Below are 26,832 nucleotides of genomic sequence, written 5' to 3'. Positions count from 1 at the left end.
AATAATGTGAAAAGTAGTGGCCCCAATACTGACCCCTGAGGAACACCACTAATTCACTAGCAGCCAACCAGAAAAGGCCCTCTTAAGTTTCACTCCCTGCCTCCTGGCTGGCACCATTGCTCCATCCATGCCAGCACCTTTTCTGTAATGACATTGGATTTGATCTTGTTAAGCAGCCTCATGTGTGGCACCTTATCAAATGCCTTCTGAAAATCCAAGTAAATGACATCCACTGCCTCTCCTTTGTCCACCCTGTTTGTCATTTAATTGTGGACTTCACGATAGGAAGTCGGGAGAACACTCACCAGTCCTCGTCAAGAGGTCAGCGGAGCAAAGAGTGAACAACTGAGACATCAACATCTCAGAGGATCTATCCTAGGCCTAACACATTGATGCAATCATGAAAGAGGCATGTCAGCAGCTCTATTTTAGTAGAAATTTGAGGACTTTTGGTATGTCACCAAAGACTCTTGCAATTTCTTTAGATGTACGGTGGTAATCATTCTATCTGGTTGTGTCACAGCCTGGTATGGGGGCTCCAATGCACAGGATCACAAGAGACTGCAAAGGGTTGTATATTCAACCAGCTCCATCACGGGCACAGGCCTCCCTGCCATCATGGACATCTTTAAGAGGCAAGGCCTCAAAAAGGCAGCATGCCCTCTTTGCATTACTATCATTGGGGAGGAGATACAAGAGCCTGAAGACACATACTTAACATTTTAAGGACAGCTTCTTCCCCTCTGCCCTCCGATTCCTAAATCATCCATGAACACTAACTTGTTATTTGTCCTTTTCATTATTTAGTAACTTAGAGTAATTTTTTTTTATATTATGCACTGTGACTACAGTACAAATTTCACACCTTATGTCAGTGATAATAAACCTAATAAGACTGAATATGTAAAAAATGATTATTTCATCATTTAATCTTCAACATAATTACTCAGCATTACTTTCATCCTCATGAGATGATTTTTAAAGAGTACATCATAAGCAGAGGGGAGACTGGAGTGAGGGGAGTGTGGTTGGGTTGGGGGAGAGTGGAGAAGACAGGTGAGATACACTATGGAGCAGAAAGGGAAAAAAAAGACAGAAGGGTTGTGCTGGGAGGAGGAGAATGATTCTTGGACATATGAAGGAGAATGAATGGGTACAAGAGAAAGAAAAGGCCATACATGAGAAACAGAGGAGAAATGATTGCTCACACATGGGGAAGATGTGAAGTGGTGAAAATATGTGAATGATGAACTGTTTCTCCTACCTCAGTTTCCTTCCTATCCACAGGTTCCCAACTTGCTTCCGAGCGCTGGTCATCACTGTGGATGGACAGAGATTCCTCAATATCACTATCGTCCGATTCTCTCAGGCACGTCTGCAAATAAGACAAAATATTTATCTGACAGTACTACACTATTAGCAATGAAACAGTAAAAAACAGTTCAAATATTAACACTGCCAGGCTGTAAACTGTACTGTTCATAAAAGAGACTTCAAACCTCTGCCATTATAATGTGATTCTATGGCTACACATGCTGCTAAATATGCATCATTTTCACTATTATTGCACCCAGATTTTTGAGGATTAAGATATCAAGATTTACTACAGCACTTCCTTGGTCAAAATCAATTGATATGCACTTCAAACTCTGGACAGGATTTCTACTGTTGTGATCATTGCTAAGGAAGGAATGAAAGAATCAGTAAAGGCAGGGTCCAACCTTTAGGGACTAGAAAAACCTCATTGTCATAGAACACGGATTTCTCAAGGCACTGACAGGGAAATAAAATCACTTTAAAGAGCCCAGTATTGGTTGCAAAGTGGAGTACCAATGTGGCAAGAAAAATACCCTTTCACTTGGGGAAATTAAATTGTTGACTGTGACATGGCAGTTAGATACCAGAACATTTGGATGGACCATCAGAAATAGCAATGAGGCATTGTGGACTTTAGTGGCTAGCAAAAGAGTGGAGTCACTCATCTGGTCAATGAGTCAGAGACACACAGCACAGGCACAGGCTTTATGGACTACGATGACCATGCTAGCAGCAGTTGGAAGGCTATTTTGGCAACACCAAGAAATGGGGTTTCAGATTGAAAGACAGGCTTCTGGAGCTGAATATATGCTCATTCTCTATCATGATATTGCTCATTTACGTAAAATCAGAATGAAATTTCTTGGTCTATCAATAGTTACCAAATTGCAACCAATTGCCATTATAGGTGGTCTCAGCAAATGTACATTTGGGTAGAGGGAAGAAACAAGAAAACCAATCATGGCCACACACTTAATTAGCACTCAATGATAATGGTGGAAGAATATGGCACAAATGCATCCTCTGACTGTGACATTGTCTCCTCAGCTGAAATCTTTGAATTCTGATAGTCACCCTCCACCAAGTCCTTTGACAATGCATCACCTCTGGAATCTATTCTTTCCTTTCCCCTCAACCTTTCAGCGTGATGCCTTTTCCAACTTCCCACTTTCAGTGTACTGCCTCTTTCCTCCCCCTTCGCATGCTGGCTGCTTTTCCCCCTTCCTGTGTTCCACGACTTGCCTTTATTTTTCATATCTGTACTGAAGAAAGCCAGCTATCCATTCACCTTTTGCCTGTTCCATCTGTCCAAAATGGTTGAAAAACTTACTCCATTTAAACAGGGAGAAAACCAAAGCTGCTATTTCCTTCCTCTCCAACACATGTAAAGCTTGTCACTAACTGCATTTTCTGTCCAATCACCATATTAGATTGAAACATACTATTGACAACTGCAACTGATTCAATTGTGAGTTGAGCATCCACTTTAGCTTTTCTATCATCAAGACTACTTAATGCAACAGCATCTACCACTGGACCTATATCAATGTATTTGGTGCGGATTCCTTGATCCCCATTGCCCACAGCTTCCACCACTGTCCCTGAATTTTAACAAAACCAAAATTCTACCTGGGTTCTCATATTACACGATTTTCTACTCACCAATTCAAATTATTATTTTGTATTACTCACGGTCACCTAAAACTTGATTTACTACTTAAAATTCCCATTCTCGGTTAACTTATTGCACATTGGTAAATTGCTATGTATATTATTCTGTACTTTATTGATCCTGAGCAGGAAATTCTTTTGTTACAGCAGCACCATTAAAAACACATTCAGCGGTGTTTCAGACTTAAAATAATAATAAAGTATTTATTATTAAAGCCTCTCACTTTGTGGATTCCAACTCTTTGCTTCTAAACTTGACATTTTGTCTTTGTTTCTTTGCATCAGCATCCTGGCTCTTGAACCACTTTGTCCCAAACTGAAAATTTCCTACCTAAACTCTTCCCTTTCAAGACAAATAAGTTTCAGTAAAATGCTGAAGTGCTTTTTTTTCTTAAAAAAGGTAAAGTTGGCTTAAATGTACATTCTTAAATTAGTAAAATTACCCTGGCCACAATAGTGTACAGCATTTCAGTTTGGATTGAAGTTAGATTTTAGCAGTGAAACTGAACATATTTGCCCAGTCAAATACACATTTGCTCATTTCCTAATTGATTTTGCATCAAGGATCAAGTATGGCTGAGTAGCATTTCTTTGGTTCAGTTTGAAAATAACAAGATGAAGTACAGGTCAAATACTTAAGTAAGCAGGCCAAGCTAAAACAAGTGCAGAACTGAGACAGACTTTCAGATGAGGCATTAAAATGGAGACCCATCTACAATATGTAAAAGACACCACAGTACTTTTTGATATTGATGAAAAGAGACTTCAGGTATTCTAGGCAACATCAATCAACCAACATCTCCTTACAGTTCCAGGCTACATTACATGCAAAATTTCCTGCCTTACTTCCTTACAAAAGTGAGTGCACTAAAATCTGGAACTTAAGTTCCTTGTTCAAGTACTCTGCCCAGAATCACTTACAAAGTCATCCCCATAATCAATGTCAATCTCCGCAGGAGAGTTACAGTACTGTTGACTGTCCAATCTCATTTGAAGTTCGTGAACCTGTCGGCGAAGCAACTCAACCTCCTGCTTGTAAGTTGCCTCAATCTGCCGCAACCTCTGTTGAACTGCGTCCACAGGAAATGGCAATCCATCATCATCGATGTAGCTCGGACACGTCTCCAAAGCAGTTGTAGCAGTATGCCGAACCTGTTGAAGCTGCCTCCAATGTGATGAGTGAGTGAGAAAACCACAGATCTTTACATTTGATCCTAACGAATAAAGGCTAGAATGGATTTGGTGGGATTGTCGGAGATTTTTAAATGCTCCTACTTGTTCATCCTTAAGCAGGTATTGTCCATTCACTGCAGAACCCACCTTCAGCTGCTTATTATTTAGTCTTTTATAATGACAGCCATTTAGTCTGGCTCTCCTGTAGTTTGCGTCACCACTGTAGGCTGATTTTACTAAGCCCTGCACACTATCCCAATTTGAGTTTAGCAGTGAAAGGTCACTTAAATGACTTTGACAAATCGGCTTCCTAATAGTTCGCACACTCTCTGATCCTATTCGGCCAACCCTGGACTGTTCTGCTTCACTTTGCAGTCTATTTACAAGCATATTGTTTTTTCCAAAACTCGTGTCCTTGGGGAGGGATAAACCTTCTGTCTTTATCCTCTCCTCAGTTACTGTCTCTGTGGAGCTGTTCATTGTTGAAATGTTTTTCTTGACGTTAAATATGTCTCCCATAGAATGGAAATGGGGTTGGAAAGCAGAAGGGCTGCCATTATATTCTAGTGACTGGTCAGTGCTTAAGGGGATGGTCTTTGTAGTTGAGCTTGGTACACATTGTTCACACTGGCCTTGTCGATTCTCACGAATCTTATGTTGTTTTACATTCTGCTCGGTAACTCCAAGTGCTTTATCCTCCATCTCACTGTTTGCTATTGCAATAGGGTGAAGATTATTTGAAGGCTTCTCTTGTAGAGAGTCTTTGGGATACTTAAGTGATTTGAGGTTGCTATCGTGAGCTGTTTTTTCAAATTGTTTTCTGTTATCTGCCGATTCCTCCTCTTCAGCATTGACAGGTAGGTTATTAACTAGACTTTCTTCTTTAACCTCCTGTGCAGTTTCTTTTGGATCCATCAGATGATCTGGTTTAAGTTCGGAGGCAGATGCTCCATCAGGTTCATGAGTTACTTCAGGCACATCAGGTACAACTAATACGGGTGGGTTTCTAGGTTCTGGAAAATCGCGTCCTTCCTGACAATGCTGGTTTATATTAGGGTCACTGGATGTTCTTGCAAGCGGAGCTCCACTGTCACAAGCCAAGGGAAGATTGTCCACTGAGCGTGCCTTTGGTAATCTAATTTTAAAAAAAAAAGAATTCTGATTATTTTGAGAAACAGAGGAATTTAAACAATGAATTAAAACACTAGTTAGAAGTGTAATGCATAATTTTTCTTCCATCTGCCATGTTTCTTGATTCCAATGCTCCTTGGGTTGGAACAAATCAAGGAGGCTGCTGGGTCAGAGAACAGACCAGAATCATTTCCAGATGGTACTGCTGGATATCAAAAAGATTAACTTTTCTGGGAGCTCAGAGCACTGCGAGGAAATAGAGGTTAGCTAGGAAGAAGTGATCACAGACTGAGCAGAACTGAAATTTAGCAAGGCATCTTCAGATTCAAGCTTCAGTTTGTTAAGGGAACTTAAGACTGAGCAGCCTGTTGCAATGGAAACCTCTTTTTTTTAGTACAAGCATAGTTTGCCCAAAAAACCCCTTGTCATAAATTTCCAAAATTCTTTACACTAGGACAACTGTAAAATCTGCATATTGCATTGTACATAATAGAATATGGTACCCAAATAGAAGAGCTTAAATATTAAAGAGAAGTGAAATCAGGAACAGCAATGCCTTGCAAATTCAATCTAGAAAATTAAAACAACATTGAAGTAATTTGGAAATCAATATTATAATTAGCAGTTTATCCAGCAGCTCAAATTTTCTTTTTGATATTTATCAAGTATCAACCAAAATTCTATCTGCTGTAGAATATCAAATCAAAACACTTCAATTTTAAATTTCTTCCATCTGCAGTACCGTACTTTTATACTATTTAATCTATTCATTGATAATACTTTGTCAGTAAATCACATAAATAATCTGAAATGTTAATTTTCTTTTTCCATATACACTGGTTCATCTGGCAATATGTCCAGCAGTTTGGTTGTAATGTACATTATATAATCAGTAATATATTGATTTTTGTTGACATGCACCCAAAAAGCTAATTTTCTAGCAAATTGTTTTCAAGATTTTTTTCCTCTTCCTCTTATATTTAATTAACAATGAAGGGCCATCTGATTAAAGCAAATGTTCTTTTGCTCTCTGTATTACAATTAAGTTCTTCACGCATTCAACAGCTGTCATCAACCATTTGGTTTAATTTGAATAATTTTACATAAATTATTCCTATATTTCATTAGAAGATAGAGGAAGAGTGTCAAGTAGAAAGGACTATATAAAAAAAACCTTAAATGTTACTTTAAGTATAATAGAAGGAAGAGAATAATGAATGCTAACTTAAGGTACCCATGGGCAGAAACAGAAAATAGGAAGACTTTTTTTTAAATCTTCTGTCAATACAAATGACAAGAAATAGCAGATATAATAGGAAAACAAAACTCAAGTGATAGCAAAGGAATTTAAAGCAATTACAAAGGCCATGCTGACAAATTATAAATGACTGAAACCCATTTTGCACCGTAGTACGTGTGTGTGTGTATACATACATGTTGAATGACACTACAGATTCAATAAAAGTCTTCAAAAAGCAGTTGAATAAATAACGAAAGAAATAATTGCTGAAATACAGAAGGAAAAGCTAGGAGACCATCTGAACAATTCTACAAAACAGACAGTAAACACATAAAGGGTCTTTTGGTCTTCATAAATTCTGTCCTATGAATCTCCGAAAAAAAATCCATGCATGTTTTGTGTCTTTATCATAACTGTTATGCCAGATAAATTACGTGTGGTCACTAGAAGCAGCAGGAATACCTGTCCAGCGATTTTCCAGCTCGCTCCTCTGCCACTCCACTTCGAGACAGGCAGAGCTCAGTACTATCAATGGGTGTGCATGGAGAGGAAATAGGCAGATAAACAGCTGTCCACAAGTGAAGTGCCCGAACATGACATACCGGGTGTAAAACCTACCAAGAAAGAAAAATTACAAGCATATTTTACATTACTGATTAAACTGTATCACCATATCCCATACATAATTACCACAGCATAATTGTATAAAAAGCAATCAGAGTAACATTAACAATCATTATAGATATAACTGCTTATCTGCTTTTTGGTGAAGTAGAATTGCACGTTGCTCACCGTTTCACTGCTGGGGATATACAGGTAGTTCTGGAAGTTTTTGTTGCCAGTTCGTAATAAGGACCAAACGGAGCAGGTACGTTTATAGATGTTGCGTGCCTCTCGCTCTCTGCTGTTATTACAGAGGAATGTTCCATACAGACACGAATATGTGTGTTGAACCAGCTTTACCTTTGGGAAATAAGAGAGTGGGCTCAGACACAATTACTTGGCTCCAATATTATAAAGTCACCAACTGAGAATAACGAAAGGCAAATCTGAAGGGTCAAGAACCAACAGCAGGATATCACCAAAGTTAAAATGTAAAAATAATATAATAACACATTGCTAAGCATGGTATTTAAAATAAGGTATCTAAGATTTTTATTATTTTAGGAACTGTATAATTAGAAAATAATGGAAGGCATGTACCGAATGGCAGAAAGAAGGGGAAGTTCAAAGAGTTGACCACAGCAAAATCATAGACAGGACATAACTGCATTGGTGAAAGAGATGAATGTTTTGTGGAGAGGAAGTGATTGCCAATCAAACAAATATTTCTGTTCAGAAACATGTAAAAATGCTTCAAGGAGCCTTAGTCACATGAGAGATGTATCTTAGAACTCTATAGACAATGAAACAGGAAAATGATGCATCCAAAAACATTACAAGATTATTTTTTGTACAATGAATTCTTGCCAATTACAGAACCAATTCCAGCTAATTATACACAAGGCACTTTATCATTTGTAGATTCTGAATGTTACAGATATTAAGAACCCTTACTAGGAATGCATCGTTGAATTCAAAGAGACATGGAAACTGTTTCAAAAGCTGATGAACACAGTCCAACCACTGCAGAAATACTGGACACTGTTCACTCAGGTCATCCAGATTTTCAGAGTGACCACAACGATCACCAAACTTATGACCAAAATCCAGCCATTCAGTTTCCACCAGAACCTGAAATCCCTGTAAAAGTAATATAACAATGAATATCTTACAGTATTAACAGAATACAATGTCAATTTTCTACAAAACAGAATTCTCATCAGCACCAGAATGAATTATTAGCACCACCTGAAATGATAATTTATACTACTTGCAATGGTGGTTTTTCAACTAAAATCTTTTAAATTTCAAGTATTCATGACTCGTCATATCAAAAATTTTAAATCAGCAAGATTTATGTTCTACTGCCCTTCTTGGATTCAGCATGAATAAACACAGAAAACTGAAAGAAATTAACAAGAACTTAAATCACCAGGGAATACTTCAATGTACAAAAGGCAAATTATTTATTTTACCTTACTTAATTTTATTAAACAATAAATACATTTATCAAGGTAGAGTTCTACCATGACACACCAAACTACTGATGTTAGTTTAAGATTTGCCAGGAGAATGGTCATAGGAATGCAATCTAATTAGAAAACAGTGGCAATGTCTTTCCTCTTATTTCTTTTCAATTCTAATGAAAGATCAACAGCCTGAAACATTAACTCTGCTTCACTCTCCACAGGTTTCTAGCATCCCTAAGTGTAGGATGCTTCTGTTCTGCTTCTGACATGGGCTTAAATCCAATCCACAAAGAGGATGATAGTCTCTTCTTTGCTAACTGCAAATCCTTTGTGAAAGGTTTGAACAACTCTAAACCTGAGGAGGCACAGACTTAAATAAACACAAAATTGCTCAAGGCCACAGTTACTTCATATATAGTACAAAGTATTATATAATGACTGTCATAGTGCTACTTTAAGATACTTGATGCAGACACTAGGTATTCAGGACAAATTTTAAAGGGAGAGAAACTTGATGCAACTCCACGGTTGGACTATATCAATTTTGCATTTTAGCCCACTTCCAGTTTATGTGCAAATGCAAAGCTTAGTATTTATTAACTTCTAAACAAAGCAACTCTCGGTGTAATATACACTAGAGTTTAACAAGGAATAAACTATCAAAAACAGTCTCATTAAATCATAAGCAACAAGATAAATGGTACATTAGCCTTTATTCAAGAGTTGAAGTGCAAAAGTGAAGCAGCCAACACAATTACATAGGATTTAGGTGAGGCCACAAATGTGTGTACACTTTTACCTCATCTCAGTAAGGATACACTTACATTCAAGGCACTGAGAAGAAAATTTAACAGATTGATTTGTAGGAGAAAGAAAACTAGGTTCAAATGAGCATATATTCTCTGGATAATTAAGGAATGAGGCAATCTCATTGAGACATGCTCTAAGTACTGAGAGTCTTCACAATGTGACTTAAACCAATTGATAACACTTCAACTAGATTTCAAGGAAAATGCCCTTTAAATCAGGCCAAGTTCAAGATGGTGCCAGTGTGCATCGGTGACTCTGCATGCTGCACAAAACTGTACTTTGAACTTTGAAGATTGCTGTGGTCTAAATTACTTTCCTAGGTTCTAATCATCACCGACTTCTGGGTCTGCAGTTACTTTTCAGAATAGGGTGGTCCTGGTTTGATATCAGCCAAGAAATTTTATACTAACCAAGTTCAGAAATTGTAAGAACCTACCATTCACATGCAAGTGCGAAAATCAGCCTCCCAGTTTTTATTCAATCATTAAATTATGAAAACAAATAGATGACCCACCTGACTCCTTAAACCTGATAAGCAACACCATCAATATTCTCAATGTTTTCTTTTCTAAACTCAAAATTCATCAAGCTTCTTCAATCTTAGTCTTGAGTATAATCAAGAACTGAAAATTCACAGCATACTTGGGTAGAAAACTCGATCTAAGTTGAATTCCTGCTTTCAGCATAATGCCACTTAGTTCCAAGCAAGAACATGTATAGTGGTGGTGCAAGCTATTCAATCCTCCCATTCACTGCTGATAGTTTACCTCAAGTATTAACACTATCCTTCCATTCACTTAATATGCAAAATTGTCAATCTTTGAATATACTCAGACTGCTTCACCAGTGTTCTTTTTGGTCAGTTACTTCTGGGTAGAGGAATTTATGCTCATTTCTGTTCTGAATGGCATACCCTTCATTTTCATCTCCAGCCAAAGAAAACATCATCCTTGTTGAACTTATCAAGCACATACGAATTCTACAATTCAGTGATATTATCCCTCATTTTCTAAGCACAAGAGAATATAAACCCAGTTGACTTAACCCAAATCTGCTAATACAAGAATCACTAGTCAACTTTCACTATAATTCTTCAACACAAAATAATCTGCAGATGCTGGGGTCAAAGCAACACTCACAACACGCTGGAGGAACTCAGCAGGTCGGACAGCAGCCGTGGAAACGATGAGACAATGTTTCGGGCCGGAACCCTACGTCAGGACTGAAGAGGGAAGGGGCAGAGGCCCTATAAAGAAGGTGGGGGGAGGGTGGGAAGGAGAAGGCTGGTAGGTTCCAGGTGAAAAACCAGTAAGGGGAAAGATAAAGGGGTGGGGGAGGAGAAGCAGGGAGGTGATAGGCAGGAAAGGTGAAGGAGGAACTGGGGAAAACACAATGGGTAGTAGAAGGAGGCGGAACCATGAGGGAGGTGATAAGCAGCTGGGGGAGGGGACACAGTGAAACAGGGATGGGGGGGGGGGGGGAAATTACCAGAAGTTGAAGAATTCTATGTTCATACCAAGGGGCTGGAGACTACCTAGACAGTATATGAGGTGTTGCTCCTCCAAACTGAGTTTAGCCTCATCACGGCAGTAGAGGAGGCCATGTATGGACATATCTGAATGGGAATGGGAAGCAGAGTTGAAGTGGGTGGCTACTGGGAGATCCTGTCTGTTGTGGCGGGTGGAGCAGAGGTGCTTGATGAAGCGGTCCCCCGATTTGCGTCGGGTTTCACCAATGGAGAGCAGGCCACACCGGGAGCACCGGATGCAATAGATGACCCCAACAGACTCACAAGTGAAGTGTTGCCTCACTATAATTCTTCAATTGCATGTATAACTTTACCAATTAGGCAGCTAGATCTGTACATAACATTCCAAGTATATTCTTGCTTGCCACAATAATAGTAGCATTTTTGTTCCTCAGATTCCTCTGAACAACACCAATTGTACTTTTAAAAACAATTACCCTACCTTTCTAATTTTTTCACTCGTGGATGACCACATTTCTTGTCATCTGCAATATCCTTGTTAATTCAATTAACTTGCTTACTCTTAGCTAAAGCCTCCTTGCGTCCTTCTCAAAGCCCACACTGCCACCAAGCTTTGCATCATCAAAAAACTTGGATATATTACATGGTCATTTCATCGAAAACAGTTTCATAATTACAAGCAGCTTTAGTCTCTGTTCCACCTCACTAGACAGACCCTCTCAATCCAAAAATGTTTTCTTGACCAAAACAATTTCCCTTTCATTTACCAAGTCACATTGCGGTTTTTCCAAGTATTCAGTTATCTTTCAACAACATTTTTCTGATAAGGCAGAAAGGTTATTTTTTGTGTCTCCCTCCATGTTTTATGCTGTTTTCAAAACCTCTGGAATGTTCACAATCCAAAGAATTTTAGTATTTCATTTCCAATTACTTGTACATCCACATTTTTTGAGGATCCGGGTATGTAGGCCATCAAGTCCAGGGAATGTGTTACCTCTTTGTCTTTTCCCACAGTCCATACAGTATTAATAATTTTAAGTTATTTGCCCCTTGGTTCCTTACTAAAGACAAACATTTTTCATTTCAGCTACTTAGCAAGAGATTTTACTTTGTATGCAATCCACTCAACTGTCATATTCTGAAAAGGGACCCAAATATATTTTACCCTCATTCATTGTTCCTATTGAATGTAAATACGTCTCTAAAGGCCAATCAGCAAACATTCTACCCAAATGAGGTAGATCGTTTCAAACTGGTTACCTGAAAATTATAGCAACAGTATGTAATAAATCATCAATAGACTGTCTTGGGTAAAATACAGTATTTAATCGTACCTCAATTGTCCTATAATAAGGATCCAATAGGATCTTCGCCAGTGCCACTATTTGCGGAGTGCGATCCCAGCCATCAGAACAGTGGACAAGGACAGGTCTCCCCTCTCTATCCACCATATTTGTCACCAGCACAGCAGCTTTCAACATCACAGATAAATGTTGTAACCATTTGGTACTCTCCAACGCTGAAAGCCAACTATCAAATAAACATGGGGAACACAAACTATTAAGTGCAAAATAAGGTTGTAAATATAACATATTAAACAAAGAATATCCACTCCATTGAATTTGGTATGTTCACTTAATAATAATTTAAATTTGTTTACTAGTTAAAACCAAGTACAAATTGTTGCATCCATTGCAAACTCAAGGGATGAGTCTTTCTACTTCATACACAAGTACGATAGGCATATACAACAGGTGCACCTGCATGAAGTACTGCTCATTTTCATCACATCTCTGCTTCTAGTTATCAGTTCCCTCTACAAAAGCACAATCCCTCATTTTTAAAGTCTGTCTTACTTGCCCAGAAAAAAAATTGATCCAATCTTTCCTCCACTATTATTTCTTAATTTTTTGCCCATTTTTCCAACATTGTTGAATTTATTATTTTATCTTTCCACCTGAATTCTATGGCATAAATAAAAGTGGCAATTTATATTTTCTGTCACTGTGACCAGAGTAAATTATTGCATCAACCGACTATTTCACAACTTGATATAAACTCACAACGGTGGACTTGTACCTTCCTGGTCACAGCAAGTGCAATGCCAACAATCACTTTTATATGCATTCCAGACTATTACTGCAAGGATGCTCCAAATTTATAGATGACCTCTTCTCCTGGCAACCTTATGTTCAGCTTTGAGGCCAGCTTATATGCAGCTGTTACCTCTCCACCACCAGAACTGATTGTTCCCTTGCCTACTTGTTCAATACAAGTCACTGATGAACTTTCATTTCCTCTTATTAAACGTTAAGACCAATAAGATCACAAACTACAGAAATGTATCACCACTTTCCATCCCCCATTCCAGACAATCAATCTCAATATTTACTTCTACCTGAATTGCTGGACATACATTTCACAGAATCAGTCATAAGTCAGTTATCTACTGCTGAATTCACCGTCTATACACTCACTCCAATTCAATCATTTCAATACCATTGCTAGCTTTGAATTCTATCTCCTCCATAATCAATTCATCCAAAACTCCCATAACAATTGCGATGCACCCATTGCCTAACCTCGATCTATGTGGGCTCATAATACCCTTAAAATACAAATTTACAATTCATATCAAGGTGTTTAAATTTTTTCATGGCCCATACTTAGGCAGCCACTCCTATAGTGCATAATAAACCGTACTTAATTTTAAAGCAAACCATTTGAATAATCATTTGTGAAATTCCTTGCCTTCAGCAGATGTCTTAAACTGAATTTCTACCTTAATGCAGTGTTCTCCTTTCGAAACTCCATTTGAACAACCTTTTAATCTTTCTCTATTACCCTGGCGTTTACCTTCCTGCATTTAGTTTTGAGACACTTTTTGAAAGCAATTTTTGTATCATCATGAATCTAGAAGCATAAGGCCTTTATAATGTACATGCACATACACATATTAGCATTATATGTGCTGTAAGTGATAAACATAGGAAACATCAGGAGTGGAATTTTAACTTCAAAGCAGTTTTCAACACTCACTTTCCAGGGTCTGGCATTTGACTACACACAGCTCGGAGTGAGTGGAAGCTATTCCTGATTGAATGAATGTTTGCCATTCCCATGAACATCACTTCACAATTTGGATAATATTCTGCAAACAAAAAAATAAGGATCAGTAAATTTGAGTGAAGGAGAAAAGTGTATCCAGAATCAATCCACTGTTAATCTTCTGTAAATAATTAATAGTTATTATCAACTTGGCCATGATTTTAGCCAAGTTTTAAAACAATAGTGTAGCAGTTAGAGCATCAGCTGCTTCGACCCGAACTGCTGGACATCCATATCACAGAATTCAGGTTCAATTTCCACTGCAGTCAGTAAGAATTTGTACATTCTTCCGACGATAATGTGTGTTTCCTCCAAGTGTTCCAGTTTCGTCCCACATTTCAAATATATACAGGTTAAGGTTAGTAAGTTGTGGGCATGCTGTGTTGACAACAGAAGCAAGGCATAACTTTCAGTCTGCTCTCAGCACATACCGGACTGTGTAGTCATCGACATTTCACTGCATCTTTCTATGAACATGTGACAAATATAACTAATGTTCTTCTCAAGCCAAGGACAAAACAGGCTGGAAGACAGCCAACAAAATAATTATTCTCTTACTTCTTTACTGATAAAAAGCAATTGTAATTAATTCTCCTGCTGTATTTAACAGCAGCCAACTAAAACCATAATTACAGTAATTTTGCTTGATTTTTATGATTTTACCAGTTTAAACCAATTATTGGTGGACCTACTTGTTATTTTAGGTAACTTTAATGGCAAAGGTTGTTTCAACATTGTTCAGATATATAAAATGTTACAACCAGATAAGCAAAAAATAAAATTAACCATCTTAAAAAGTTTTCAAATTTCACTCATATCTACATCCCCAAAATAATCATAATCTGACTAAATCAATACATTAAGACATCCTAATCTGCATCCTTGTAAGGATTCATGTTCATTTCTTTTTCAATATTTTTATTAATTACTTGCATAGACGAATACAAAATACATTATGGTATTATGGAAACAGAAACAAGATTGAACCTCCCCATAACTATGTATTATAAATTAACCATAGTATTGAAAAGGTATATTTTATTCTAATCTAAAGCAAAATTAAAACCCCATAACAAAATAGAAAGAAAAAACAAACAAAAAAAGCTGTTTCCTTAAAAGAAAAAAATCAGACATATAGTCATAAATTCAAACATATAATCATTGCTGACCAAATCAAAAATTCATGTTCATTTACTGTATAAGAAAATCTCACTACTGAAGGCATAGTGCAAAATTACTTGTTTATTTAAATTTTTTATGTTTTAATCAATCCATGCATTCAGTTTATAGCAAGAAATGTAACACGTGCAATAATTTTTCACAAGACATGGGTTTGATCCTCTGCTTCAGATTTCCTGCCGCTGCCTGTAAGGAGTTAGTTATGTTCTCCCACTGACTACGGTGGGGTTTCCTTAGGTGCTCCAGTTTCCTCCCACCGTCCAAAGATTTACTGGTTGGAAGGTTAATTGGTCATTGCAAATTGTCCTGTGATTAGGCTAGGATTAAATCGGGGGATTGCTGGGCGGCGTGGCTCAAAGGGCCAGAAGGACTGTATCCCAATAAATTAAATAAAGAACTCATAGCATACACAAAAAAAAATCCCAAGAAGCCACTGGATGTTTTGTCTCCTTCCATCTTCCTTTCTGCATCATTTACAATGTGACATGCTGGGAAAACATAATAGTCAATGTCAGGACTATTCTGTCATACGTACTATCATTTTTAAGAACAGACTTCTGAGAACAAACATATTTACCTCAGGGAATACTATTTATAAACCACTTTTTCCAAACTTTATATGCTGGAACAAGCCACTTTTGAGTGACTGCAAGACTAAGTCACTTACACAAAAAGCCATCTCATGAGTGGTAGTTTGAACCTTAACTATTGTTTATTGCCATTTGAGGATTTGATTGAACACATCTACAGAATCTGTAATCCAGAACCAAAAATGTACACAAGACTTATTATGCTTAAATCTTTGTCTCTCTGTGGAGGCATGTGAACGAAATGATAGGAACATTTCTCTATGTATTGAGACACACATGCAATAGCGTTCTCCAGTAGCCTTTCCAGGGTTATATCCTGACATCATGACTATTTACTATTACAACACAAGATTACAGTGGGCTTCTTGGCCCACTGGAGTCTATGCCATCTCCCTAGCAGATCATTTACCATAACATTTCCACTCTCCTTATTTCCCTGAAACTCTGGAACCTATACTCACAAGCCCATCAACTAACAGATGTGGGAGGAAACCAGAGCATTCAGCAGAACATGATAAAATCTGGATCGCTGCAGTGGTAAAGCAACAGCACTCATTACGGCACCGATGCTGCCTACGGTATTAACCCTATTGTGAGTATAGTACTCTTTGAATATCTATTGCCCAAGGCAATGTATTCAAGTTACTTCAGCCACAGGATTTACTTTGCTTCTGATTCAGAAAGGCATTCTTCACTCTGCGATGCATACCTTCACACTCACAGCCTCCACCCTTCGCGCGGTTGGCTACAGCTGCAGTGTATGACCTTGCATCCAAAATAAGCAACTTCTGAGGAGTTCCTCCACTCTCTGCCACAGATCCTGTAATGGATGAATCTAGGACAAAAGATCATTACATTTTAATTTTTAGCCACTGACACAGCTTGATCTTCAACCCATTGTCACAGATACACTAGGCAATAAGGGGAAGGGGATTAAAAAGGAAGATCCTGGAGTTCATTTTCTTATTGTCAAGTCCACTGATTTTTCAGATCACATTAAGCTAGATGCATCTGAATATTTCAACTATCATTCCTTTCCTGGAACAAAAGGGCTGAGCTATGCTCTGAGATAAAACTTAACTCAGCAATATTCAAGACCATTGACCTGAATTGGTCTTTCATGAGTGAATGACATTGTCATCTGATACACCAAATGGTTAACCTCGCTTGTCTATTTCTGTGTTTGCATTTTACAAATTCTTATTTAAAAATTGTAATTCCTCTGAACATATCAACAACACTTTATCCAAACCCCCCACCCCCAAATATTCTTATTGATCAAGCTCCAAAAAAAAAAAAAAAAAACAGTTCTCCAAGGCCAGCTGTTAAACTTTTTAAAATAAAGTGAATGCGAATGGCTGCGCTTTTGCGGGAAGTGCATGCAATAGGTATACCAGCAGGCGCAAGACTGAGCCTGACTGGAATGCTTACATGGTTAAATTTAGCTTTCTTGGCTCATTTGTCGGAATAGAGTTATGCAATAAGCTGGAGGGCATCCATGCTTTATTCTAGCATGAATTAACAGCCGTATAACAGGACGTAGCAGAACAATTAAATTATCTTAATTAAAACCTGCTTTCCATTAAGCACAAGAGTGCTTTCTGGTCTGCTTCTCACCAAATTCTGCGTCAGATAGATCAGTTCCCTCATTCTTGCCCTTTCCATTTATCTTTGTTCCTCGATCCAAATTGCAGGCTTTCGCAATAGATGTCACCAGATATTCATCATTAGCGTTTCTCCAACCCCACCAGCTAATTTCTGGCTGACTGCAGCGTGAAATCACAGCACCATTCCGCATGTGTCTAGAAGAGATACAACAATCATCCTAACAAAGTAACCACAAAGTTTCAAGTATCTCAGTACTTTTGCATTCCCAACATTTAAGATAATTGAGTTCAAATACCACGTATACACTTAGGTCGAGAAATAAATGGGCCCTCAAATGATGGGCATGACATTATCGTATTATGAAAAAATCCAAATCAGAATATACCCTCCTAATGTTGCTGAATGCAAGGAAATCTAAAGCCAGAATTTAGAAACTGGGTTCTCAGCCTGAAAAGATATAGTATTTCAGTTTGTACATCCTTTAAGAGACTGTTTTCACACTGTTACTAGTAGATGATGCTCCATATTTTATTAGCTTTATCCTTGGATGAAGGAATAAAAAGACCTAGTTACTAAATTAGTTGATGGATACATCGGAAGGAAAGTGTGTTGTGCAAGGGACATACAGTAGAGGCTGCAGAGAGCTAAAGATTGGAAAATGAACGAGCAAAGTTTTGGAAAATGTGAAATTGCCCATTTTAGCAAGAACGAGAGAAAAGAAACATTATGCAAATGCCAACAGAGGGCAGAACTCCAAGATGTTGAGAATCAGGAACTCCAACAGCTATGCAAGTTAGAATGCAGGTTTTCAAAGTAACCGGAAAAGTTTGCATACTGCTACTGTCGTTGCTGGGAAAATTGGTTGGCAAGGCTTCAGTTATTTAGCGTAGGTTATCAGGGTAAGTTACCAGGATAGGTTGAAGACGTCACATTTGATTCACTGGAGTTAAGGAGGAAGAAATGACTTGATTGAGGCATACAAAAGACATGAAGGGGCTTGACAGAATGGATTTGAAGGATTTTTCTTGTGAAAGAATCTAGAATTGGGAGGTTGAGATAAAGTTACTTGTTAAAAATTCATTTAAGACCGATGAGGTTAATTTTTTTTCCCCTCTTACTGGATCAAGAACAGTCTTCCCCAAAGGCTGATAAAAGCAGAGTCTTGGAAATATTTTTAAGGCACAGGTATATTCTTAATAAACAAGATGGTGAAAACATACTGTAGGCACGAAGGATGCATCATATATGAGGCTGTAATTAAATCAGATATAATCTTGCATGATTGCAGAGCAGATTCAAGGTTTGATAAACTGATTCTGATTCTTAATTTATATTCATAATGTTATCTCCTCTGAAACCGTCCCCTACAGACTTCCATGAGCAAAAATACATTTGGGCAATGTTCCGATTCAGAGGATAGAACACCAACAGTCTGCCTGAAAACACTGCCCTTAAGCCAGCAAAGCCCACCTGAATGCAAGCAGTATGATGCTCACTGGTTTCCTCCAAGATCAAGTGGATAACCCTTAAACATATGAACTTCGTTGAAAAGGAAAAAAATTTAGGACCACATGAAAGGTAATGTGATGTGTGAGAGAATGGATGATACGCAGTAGCGCATGTTAGGCAACTAATTGGAAGTGGTGACTGGTGAATGTGCATATGTACTATACGTACTTACTGGGGAAAAATATTAGACAGCTTATGCTCAATATTCTTCATTTTGTCCAGTTCTTTACTTCATAATGCATTTCAAATACAATTATATTTTGCCACCTTTTAATGTATAACGCTACAATAAAAGTTAAAGGTCATATTGTTTTCAAGTCCATCTTTAATATTGGCAAGTAATGATCAGTGGCTGGATTTGAAGTTCAAATTATGTGGATATCTATTAAATACATTAATATAATGAAATTATTTGTGTAGGGTAACAAAAGCAGCACTGGGAGGATTACCAGTCTCCACCTACGATGCGATTTTGATTTGAAGGTTATAAAAACAATCAGCACTGTAGACTTGTTCTGGTTTTAAGATTTTCATCAGCGACAATCTTGGCAAGCTCAATGAATTTGAGTCACTTTATCATTAATTTTTTAAAAATCTTTAACAAAATGTAATGCCGTGCTTTTCCTTAAATTTCTGCAACCAATCTGCTGAATATTCACAATTCCCTTCAATTGTCAGTTCGTCATGATCAGCATACCATTAAGTGGCATATATTCACTCTAATACTGAGACACTTTCAGTACATGATCGAGTTCTTCATTTTTTGCTTCATGCAGTGTTTTTCTATTTTTGATTAACTTCTGTTCATTTCATATGGAACATCACTTCTCAGAACTGCCTATGCTGCACAGAGACCTGCATGTTGCCTGGGAAACTTTCAGCATCTTGTGGGATTTTCCATTACTAACATCATGTCAGAACTCAAAAAAAAAAAAAAAAAATTGTATTTCTGAGATTTTTGGACTTGGGATTTTCAGGTAAGGGATAGTCAACCTGTACAAGTTATCAGTCATTGAATCCCCAACCCCCTAGATGCATCGATTTACAGTCTTCTTCAGAAAGCATATATTCTGACAGAATTATTTTTAAAACTTACATATTGAGCTGACCTAGTTATCCTGAGTTTACGTTTGTCTCCCTATCAGCTGCTTCAAGTACAGCTACAGTAAAACAGGACAGTTATTAATCTGCTTGCAGGATTTTACTATCCACAAGTTGGCTGCCACATGGAAGGTTTGCTGGTTTGAGAACTAAGTTATTAGGACGATATTAGGAAAGTTGTGTTTAATCAATGGTTTAAAAAAAAAACAACAACAGGATGAGCCAACAAAATTCTTACTAAGTTTTTGGTGATATTACAGGACAGGAGTTCATGAAATAGTTTATTGCATTTCTAGTAAGCTTGCTGATGTATGCAACTTCTTCACAAATTATTAAGGGATATGTGAAATTAGCACAAATTTCTTTGAACAAAAAGATCAATGAATAATTTTTTTTTGACTTGACGGAGGAAAAATATGTTGGCAAAGATATCTCAACTTGCTCCTCCTTAAGCAGTTGTTGGCGTGTAAATTGTATCCTACATAGTTTCACATGTATTATAAATTTCTGAACAAGTTTATTAATCTCCATTTCCACAAGGAAAGATGCTCTATCTACAGTAAGATTACTCACTGTTCATTAAGGACATACTTTAATCCACATACAAGATACTGAAAATCTAATCTTATTTATTTATAGGTTTCTCGTAGGAAACTTGCACTGAGAATGAGTGATTATCAAAAAACTGAACTTCAATAAATTTACCTGTAAACAACCACAGGAATCCTTTTCCAAGACCTGAAGGTTCCAACACTCTCAAGTTCCTTATCTGTGATCCACACTGGAACAAGCAGCTTTTGAGGGTAACTAGTACATAACCTGCAGAAACAAATGGTACAGAAAATTAAATGCCATCTCTTTATAGAAATAGACAAAAGTCAGCTGTATATAAATGGTGTATATAGTGGTTTCAGATTCTTTGCACTTTTAAAAAATCAGATGGGGAGATGACTCAAAGGTATGCAAGGTGATTATGGAATTTGATGCAAATGCCTTACGTGCACTCAGTAGTCAAATTTGTGCACAAGCTATACAGAGCATGCATTCGCACATACACACAATCAATCTCAATGGCTCTCCACATGGCTTTAGACCACCTAGACAACACAAACGCCTATGTCAGGATGCTGTTCATCGACTATAGCTCAGCATTTAATACCATCATTCCCACAATCCTGATTGAGAAGTTACAGAACCGGGGCCTCTGTACCTCCCTCTGCAATTGGATCCTCTACTTCCTAACCGAACACCACAACTTGTGCGGATTGGTGATAACATATCCTCCTCATTGACGATCAACACTGGTGCACCTCAGGGGTGTGTGCTTAACCCACTGCTCTACTCTCTCTATACCCATGACTGTGTGGCTAGGCATAGCTCAAATACCATCTATAAATTTGCTGACTATACAACCATTGTTCGTAGAACCTCAGGTGGTGATGAGAGGGCGTACAGGAGTGAGATATGCCAACTAGTGGAGTGGTGCCACAGCAACAACCTGGCACTCAACGTCAGTAAGACAAAAGAGCTGATTGTGGACTTCAGGAAGGGTAAGGCGAAGGAACACATACCAATCCTCATAGAGGGATCAGAAGTGGAGTGAGTGAGCAGTTTCAAGTTCCTGGGTGTCAAAATCTCTGAGGATCTAACCTGGCCCCAACATATCGATGTAATTATAAAGGCGGCAAGACAGTGGCTATACTTAATAAGGAGTTTGAAGAGATTTGGCATGTCAACAAATACACTCGAAAACTTCTATAGATGTACTATGGAGAGCATTCTAACAGGCAGCATTGCTGTCTGGTATGGTGGAGGGGAGGGGGTGCGCTATTGCACAGGACCAAAAGGAGCTGCAGAGGGTTGTAAATTTAGACGGCTCCATCTTGGTACTAGCCTACAAAGTACCCAGGACATTTTCAAGGAGCAGTGTCTAAGAAAGGTAGCATCTATTATTAAGGATCTCCAGCACCCAGCCCATGCCCTTTTCTCACTGTTACCATCAGGTAGGAGGTACAGAAGCCTGAAAGACACACCCAGCAATTCAGGAACAGCTGCTTCCCTCTGCCATCTGATTCCTAAATGGACATTGAACCCTTGAACACTACCTCACTTTTTAAAAAAGATATACTGTATATTTGTTTTTTGCACTTTTTAAATCTATTCAATATATGTATATTGTAATTGATTTACTTATTTATTTTTTCTCTTCTATAGTATATTGCATTGAACTGCTGCTGCTAAGTTAAATATCACGTCATATGCCAGTGATAATAAACCAGATTCTGATTCTTCTGAAACAAAATAGTTAAGGTCCTTTATATTTAATGCTACAACATCTATATTAATATGTAAAATCTAAAAACTGTGGTGGACAGGAAGGCTTTACATAGGTAGTCAAAACTGCCCAACACATCACCAGCACACCCACCAGCAAGGAGGTGTACACAGAAGGGTGGCAGAAAAGTGCCAGTAATATCATGAAGGATCCCATGGACTGCTCATGGACTGTTTGTCCCACTCTCATCAGGGAGGCGGCTACATAACATCCATGCCAGACCACCAGACTCAAAAACAGCTACTTCACACAAGCAGTAAGGTTGGCCAACAACTCCACCCACTAACCCACCCTCAACCATCACTACTCCTGTCAGTCACCTTATGTATACACTCCTGTGCCTAACTTCACTTTATGAACATACAACCAACCTATGCATACAAGCTATCTTGCGTACTTATATTTATTGCATATCTTTATTATTATTGTGTTCATCATCTTTGTGTTTTTTGTCCTGCATCAGATCTGAAGGAACAATTACTTCATACACTAAAGAAAATCTGCAAATGTTAGAGATCAAAGTAATACACACAAAATGCTGGAGGAACTCAACAAGCCAGGCATCATCTAGGAAAAGAGTACAGTCAAAGTTTTGGGCTGAAACCCTTCAGCAGGACTGGAGAAAAAAAGCTGAGGAGTAGTTAAAAGGTGGGGGAGGGGAGAGAGAAGCACAAGGTGATAGGTGAAACCTGAAGGGGGAGGGGATGAAGTAAAGAGCTGGGAAGTAAATTGGTAAAAGAGACAGAAGGATATGGAAGAAAGAAAAGGGGGAGGCAATAAGGTGAGAGGGAAAAGGGGATGGAAAACGGTGAAGGGGGGGTGGGGGGTATTAACAGAAGTTCAACAAGTCAGTGTTCATACCATCAGGTTGGAGGTTACCCAAACAGAATATAAGGTGTTGTTCCTCCAACCTCAGTGTGGCCTCGTCACGACAGTGGAGGAGGCCATGGATGGACATATCAGAATGGGAACGGGAAGTGGAATTAAAATGAGAGGCCATTGGGAGATCCCACTTTTTCTGGCGTCGGTGCTCAGCGCAGCAGTCTCCCCATCTACGTCGGGTCTCACCAATATACAGGAGGCCACCCCAACAGACTTACAGGTGAAGAGTCATCTCACTTGGAAGGAATGTTTAGGGCCCTGAATAGTAGTGAGGGAAGAGGTGCAGGAGCAGGTGTAGTATTTGTTCCACTTGCAAGGATAAGAGCCAGTGGGGAAGGACGAATACACAAGGGTGTCATGTAGGGAGCAGAAAGTGGGGGGTGGGGGTGGGTAAGATGAGTTTGGCAGTCGGATCCCATTGAAGATGGCGGGGTGGTAGATGAAGACAATAGACACCCTATCCCTGGTAGGATGATGGGAGGATGGGGTAAGAGCAGACATGTGTGAAATGGAAGAGATGCAGTTGAGGGCAGCATTGATGATGGAGGAAGTGAAGCCCATTTCTTTGAAAAAGGAGGACATCTTTGTTCCAGAATGAAAAGCCTTATCCTGAGAGCAAATGCCGTGGAGGCAGAAGAATTGAAAGAAGGGGATGTCGTTTTTACAAATAACAGGGTGGGAAGAGATACAGTCCAGGTAGCTGTGGGAGTCCACAGGTTATAATAGATATCAGTGGATAAGCTGTCTACAGAAATAGATCAAGAAAGGGGAGGGAGGTGTCGGAAATGGACCAGGTAAATTTGAGGGCAGGTTGGAAGTTGGAGGCAAAGTGGATGAAGTCAACAAGATCAGCATGGGTGCAGAAAGCAGCATCAATTCAGTTGCTGATGTAGCGTAGGAAAAGTGCTAGACAGTCACCAGTGTAGGCTTGGAATACAGACTGTTCCATGTAGCCAACGAACAGTCAGGCTTAGCTGGGACCCACGGCCCCTTTTGTTTGAAGGAAGTGGGACGAGCAAAAGGAGAAATTATTTTGAGGGAGTACAAGTTCTGCTTGGCTGAGGAGAGTGGTGGTGGAGGGGAACTGGTTAGGTCTGTCCAGAAAAGAAAATAGAGAGCTTTGAGGCATTCCTGACAGGGGATGGAGGTGCAGAAGACTGGACGTCCATAGTAAAATAAGACAAGAGCCAGGGACCCTGAAATCATTGAAAAGACCCAGAGCGTAAGAAGTGTCACAGAGGTAGGCAGGAAGGGACAGAACTAGAGTCAAGGTGTGCAGACACAAGTTCAGTGAAGCAGGAACAAGCTGAAACAATGGGTCTACCTGGACAAATGGGTTTGTGAGTCTTGGGTAAGAGGTAGAAATGGGAGATGTGGGTGCGGGAACTATGAGGTTGCTGGCGGTGGATGGGAAATCCCCAGAGTCAATAAGGTTGGTGATGATGTGGGAGCCTGGTTATCCTTAGTGGAGTCCTGTATGAGGGGCAAGTAAGAGGAGGTGTCAGAGTTGGCACTGGGCCTCAGCAAGGTAGAGGTCAGTATGTCAGACTACTACAGCACCTCTCCTATCTGCAGGTTCAATGGTGAAGTTAGGATCTAGGATCTTGGATGTTTTAACTTCCAGAGTAACACTCTGAGAAACAAAGCACTGAAGGAAGAAATATCATATCCTGTGAAATCACATTGTAAATTGGAAGCTCCACTTCAGCATTCTTCCTCTTGGATACCGCTTCCAACTGCAGTACTCCCTTCCCATTGAGACCCAGATCACAAACAGCAGTGTTACAAGATGGCCACAATTACACAGTCAGAAACCCATACACACAGCCACTCATTTAGGAAGTTCCTGATTACCAATTTATTGCAGTTACAGTTGATGTCAAAAGGTTAACCAGCTGAGACAAAGACCATCTTGTGCTCAGTTCCATGAAATACTGGAAGAAAAGATCCTCCTCATTGGCACCCTTTGTCCAAGTCAAGCTCAGAGGACGTGAATCTCTCTGGCAAGCACCTTTCATATGCCTCTTCAATATACAGTAGATTCTGGTTAGTCATAGTCATACTTTATTGATTGGGCCATCATTTAAGCAGGGTAGCCACTTATTTGGTTCAACTTTTAAAGAACCAAAACTAAATCGAGAAAATATCCAGATTTCTTTCATTTATTTAGGGTACTATGCTGCTTAATTGGAGTAGGAGATGGTTGCTGAACAGTTTCTAACTAGTATCAGACGTATGGCACTTGTGCAGCTGTTAGACACTAAACTGTGCTTAAAGTGAACAGTTTTTAAAATAGTGTCAATTGCGTGCACTCGTGTTCAAAAAGCAGTGAAACAATTCAGAACCGATTTGCTCACTGTGGTTTCAAGTAATCAGGCTTGGAGATGTCAGAAACACTCAAGAGTGAAAAATGAAATGATTTCACTACTTCTCCAAGTTAGGAACTACGATGAATTTGAAGGTATTGACAATCATCTTGTCAACTGTCAAAAGACTGTAACAATTAGGAACTAATACAGTTTTATAGTACTGTAGTAGAATTGAGAGTGTTCCAATTCATTGTTTATTTTATTTAAATACACAATTCATTACTCAGCTAAATAATAGCGTGTCTTTTTTTCTATCTTCGTAACTATTTTCATGAAAATTCAGCTAATTGGGGCAGTCACTTAATCGGGCCAAAATGTACTGATTCCATTGTGTCCCATCTAACCATAATCCACTATGTTATGATGGTTCACGTAAATATCCATTAATCTGCACACTTAAAGGCTCACTTCCCTCAGGAACACTGCACGTGCCAATTTGTGCCCTTCAACTATGAATTATTATTACACCTTCCCACCACTGCCACCAGCACCCCCGAACATGTCCTAATACCAACCTCAACTACTTTTGGGGGAACCGCAGCTACACACATGGCAGCAGCAAGAATACCCAGCTTGAAGTTTGCTTATGAGGAAGGGACATTCAACTGAAAGTAACGGTGAATTGGTTAAGCAATAAACAATTTCCTTAATAGGAATGGAAGATAAAAGTTACTGAATACTGAAGAGTGAAGAATAATGAAGCAGGGAAGGAAAAGGTAAAAAGCTTGATTCCCAGTGATATGCATATCATGTGATTATGGGAGAATGGAAGAGAAACTAGGGATACCAAGTTTGGTTCAATCTTCTGAATAATTCAGTCACATTATCCTCCAGAACAAATGTACCTGCGCCATTATTTCACAATTTTACACAGCTGCTAACCTTTCCTTTTAAATTTTTCACCCAGTCATATGTTAAACAGAATGCACCAACCCTGTTCAAGTTATCATTTTCACCTATTTAGAAATAAGAATTAACTTACTTGTAATTGCAGTTCACTTCACTGACTCTCCAGACATTTTGCAGATCAAAACGCATTCTCTCCACCTCCATCTCAAATCGGTGGCAGACATGGTCACCTAAATAAACACAAGGATTATTAAATTCATGCTGAATTAAATTATAGCTTTTTGTTTAATTATTTTTGTCCTGTTTCTGGTTCAGTTGACAGTGGCAAACTGAATAAGAAATCTGAACTTGCATGCAGCATACTGTGAACCACTACGTACAAAAACAAAGCAAGCTCTT

At 38.7% G+C, this 26,832-nt stretch overlaps 1 protein-coding gene across 6 annotated transcripts in view; it reads right to left on the bottom strand.

Moving 5' to 3' along the window:
• The window catches only part of mtmr4 (myotubularin related protein 4), a 121,248-nt gene that overhangs the window by 7,773 nt on the left and 86,643 nt on the right, over window positions 1–26,832 (bottom strand). For all 6 annotated transcript variants that reach the window (XM_072243731.1, XM_072243737.1, XM_072243734.1 and 3 more), the window contains 11 exons: window positions 26,567–26,663; window positions 20,704–20,817; window positions 17,398–17,582; window positions 16,490–16,615; window positions 13,943–14,054; window positions 12,238–12,433; window positions 8,090–8,275; window positions 7,325–7,495; window positions 6,995–7,146; window positions 3,910–5,296; window positions 1,265–1,375 (listed from right to left, as the gene is read on the bottom strand). In XM_072243731.1, coding sequence (XP_072099832.1) covers window positions 1,265–1,375; window positions 3,910–5,296; window positions 6,995–7,146; window positions 7,325–7,495; window positions 8,090–8,275; window positions 12,238–12,433; window positions 13,943–14,054; window positions 16,490–16,615; window positions 17,398–17,582; window positions 20,704–20,817; window positions 26,567–26,663 — 2,837 coding nt within the window. The remainder of the gene's footprint in view (window positions 1–1,264; window positions 1,376–3,909; window positions 5,297–6,994; window positions 7,147–7,324; window positions 7,496–8,089; window positions 8,276–12,237; window positions 12,434–13,942; window positions 14,055–16,489; window positions 16,616–17,397; window positions 17,583–20,703; window positions 20,818–26,566; window positions 26,664–26,832) is intronic.

This window comes from Mobula birostris, chromosome 25, assembly GCF_030028105.1.
Source record: "Mobula birostris isolate sMobBir1 chromosome 25, sMobBir1.hap1, whole genome shotgun sequence".
Lineage (NCBI taxonomy): Eukaryota > Metazoa > Chordata > Chondrichthyes > Myliobatiformes > Myliobatidae > Mobula > Mobula birostris.
This window is presented reverse-complemented; position numbering and strand designations above follow the sequence as displayed.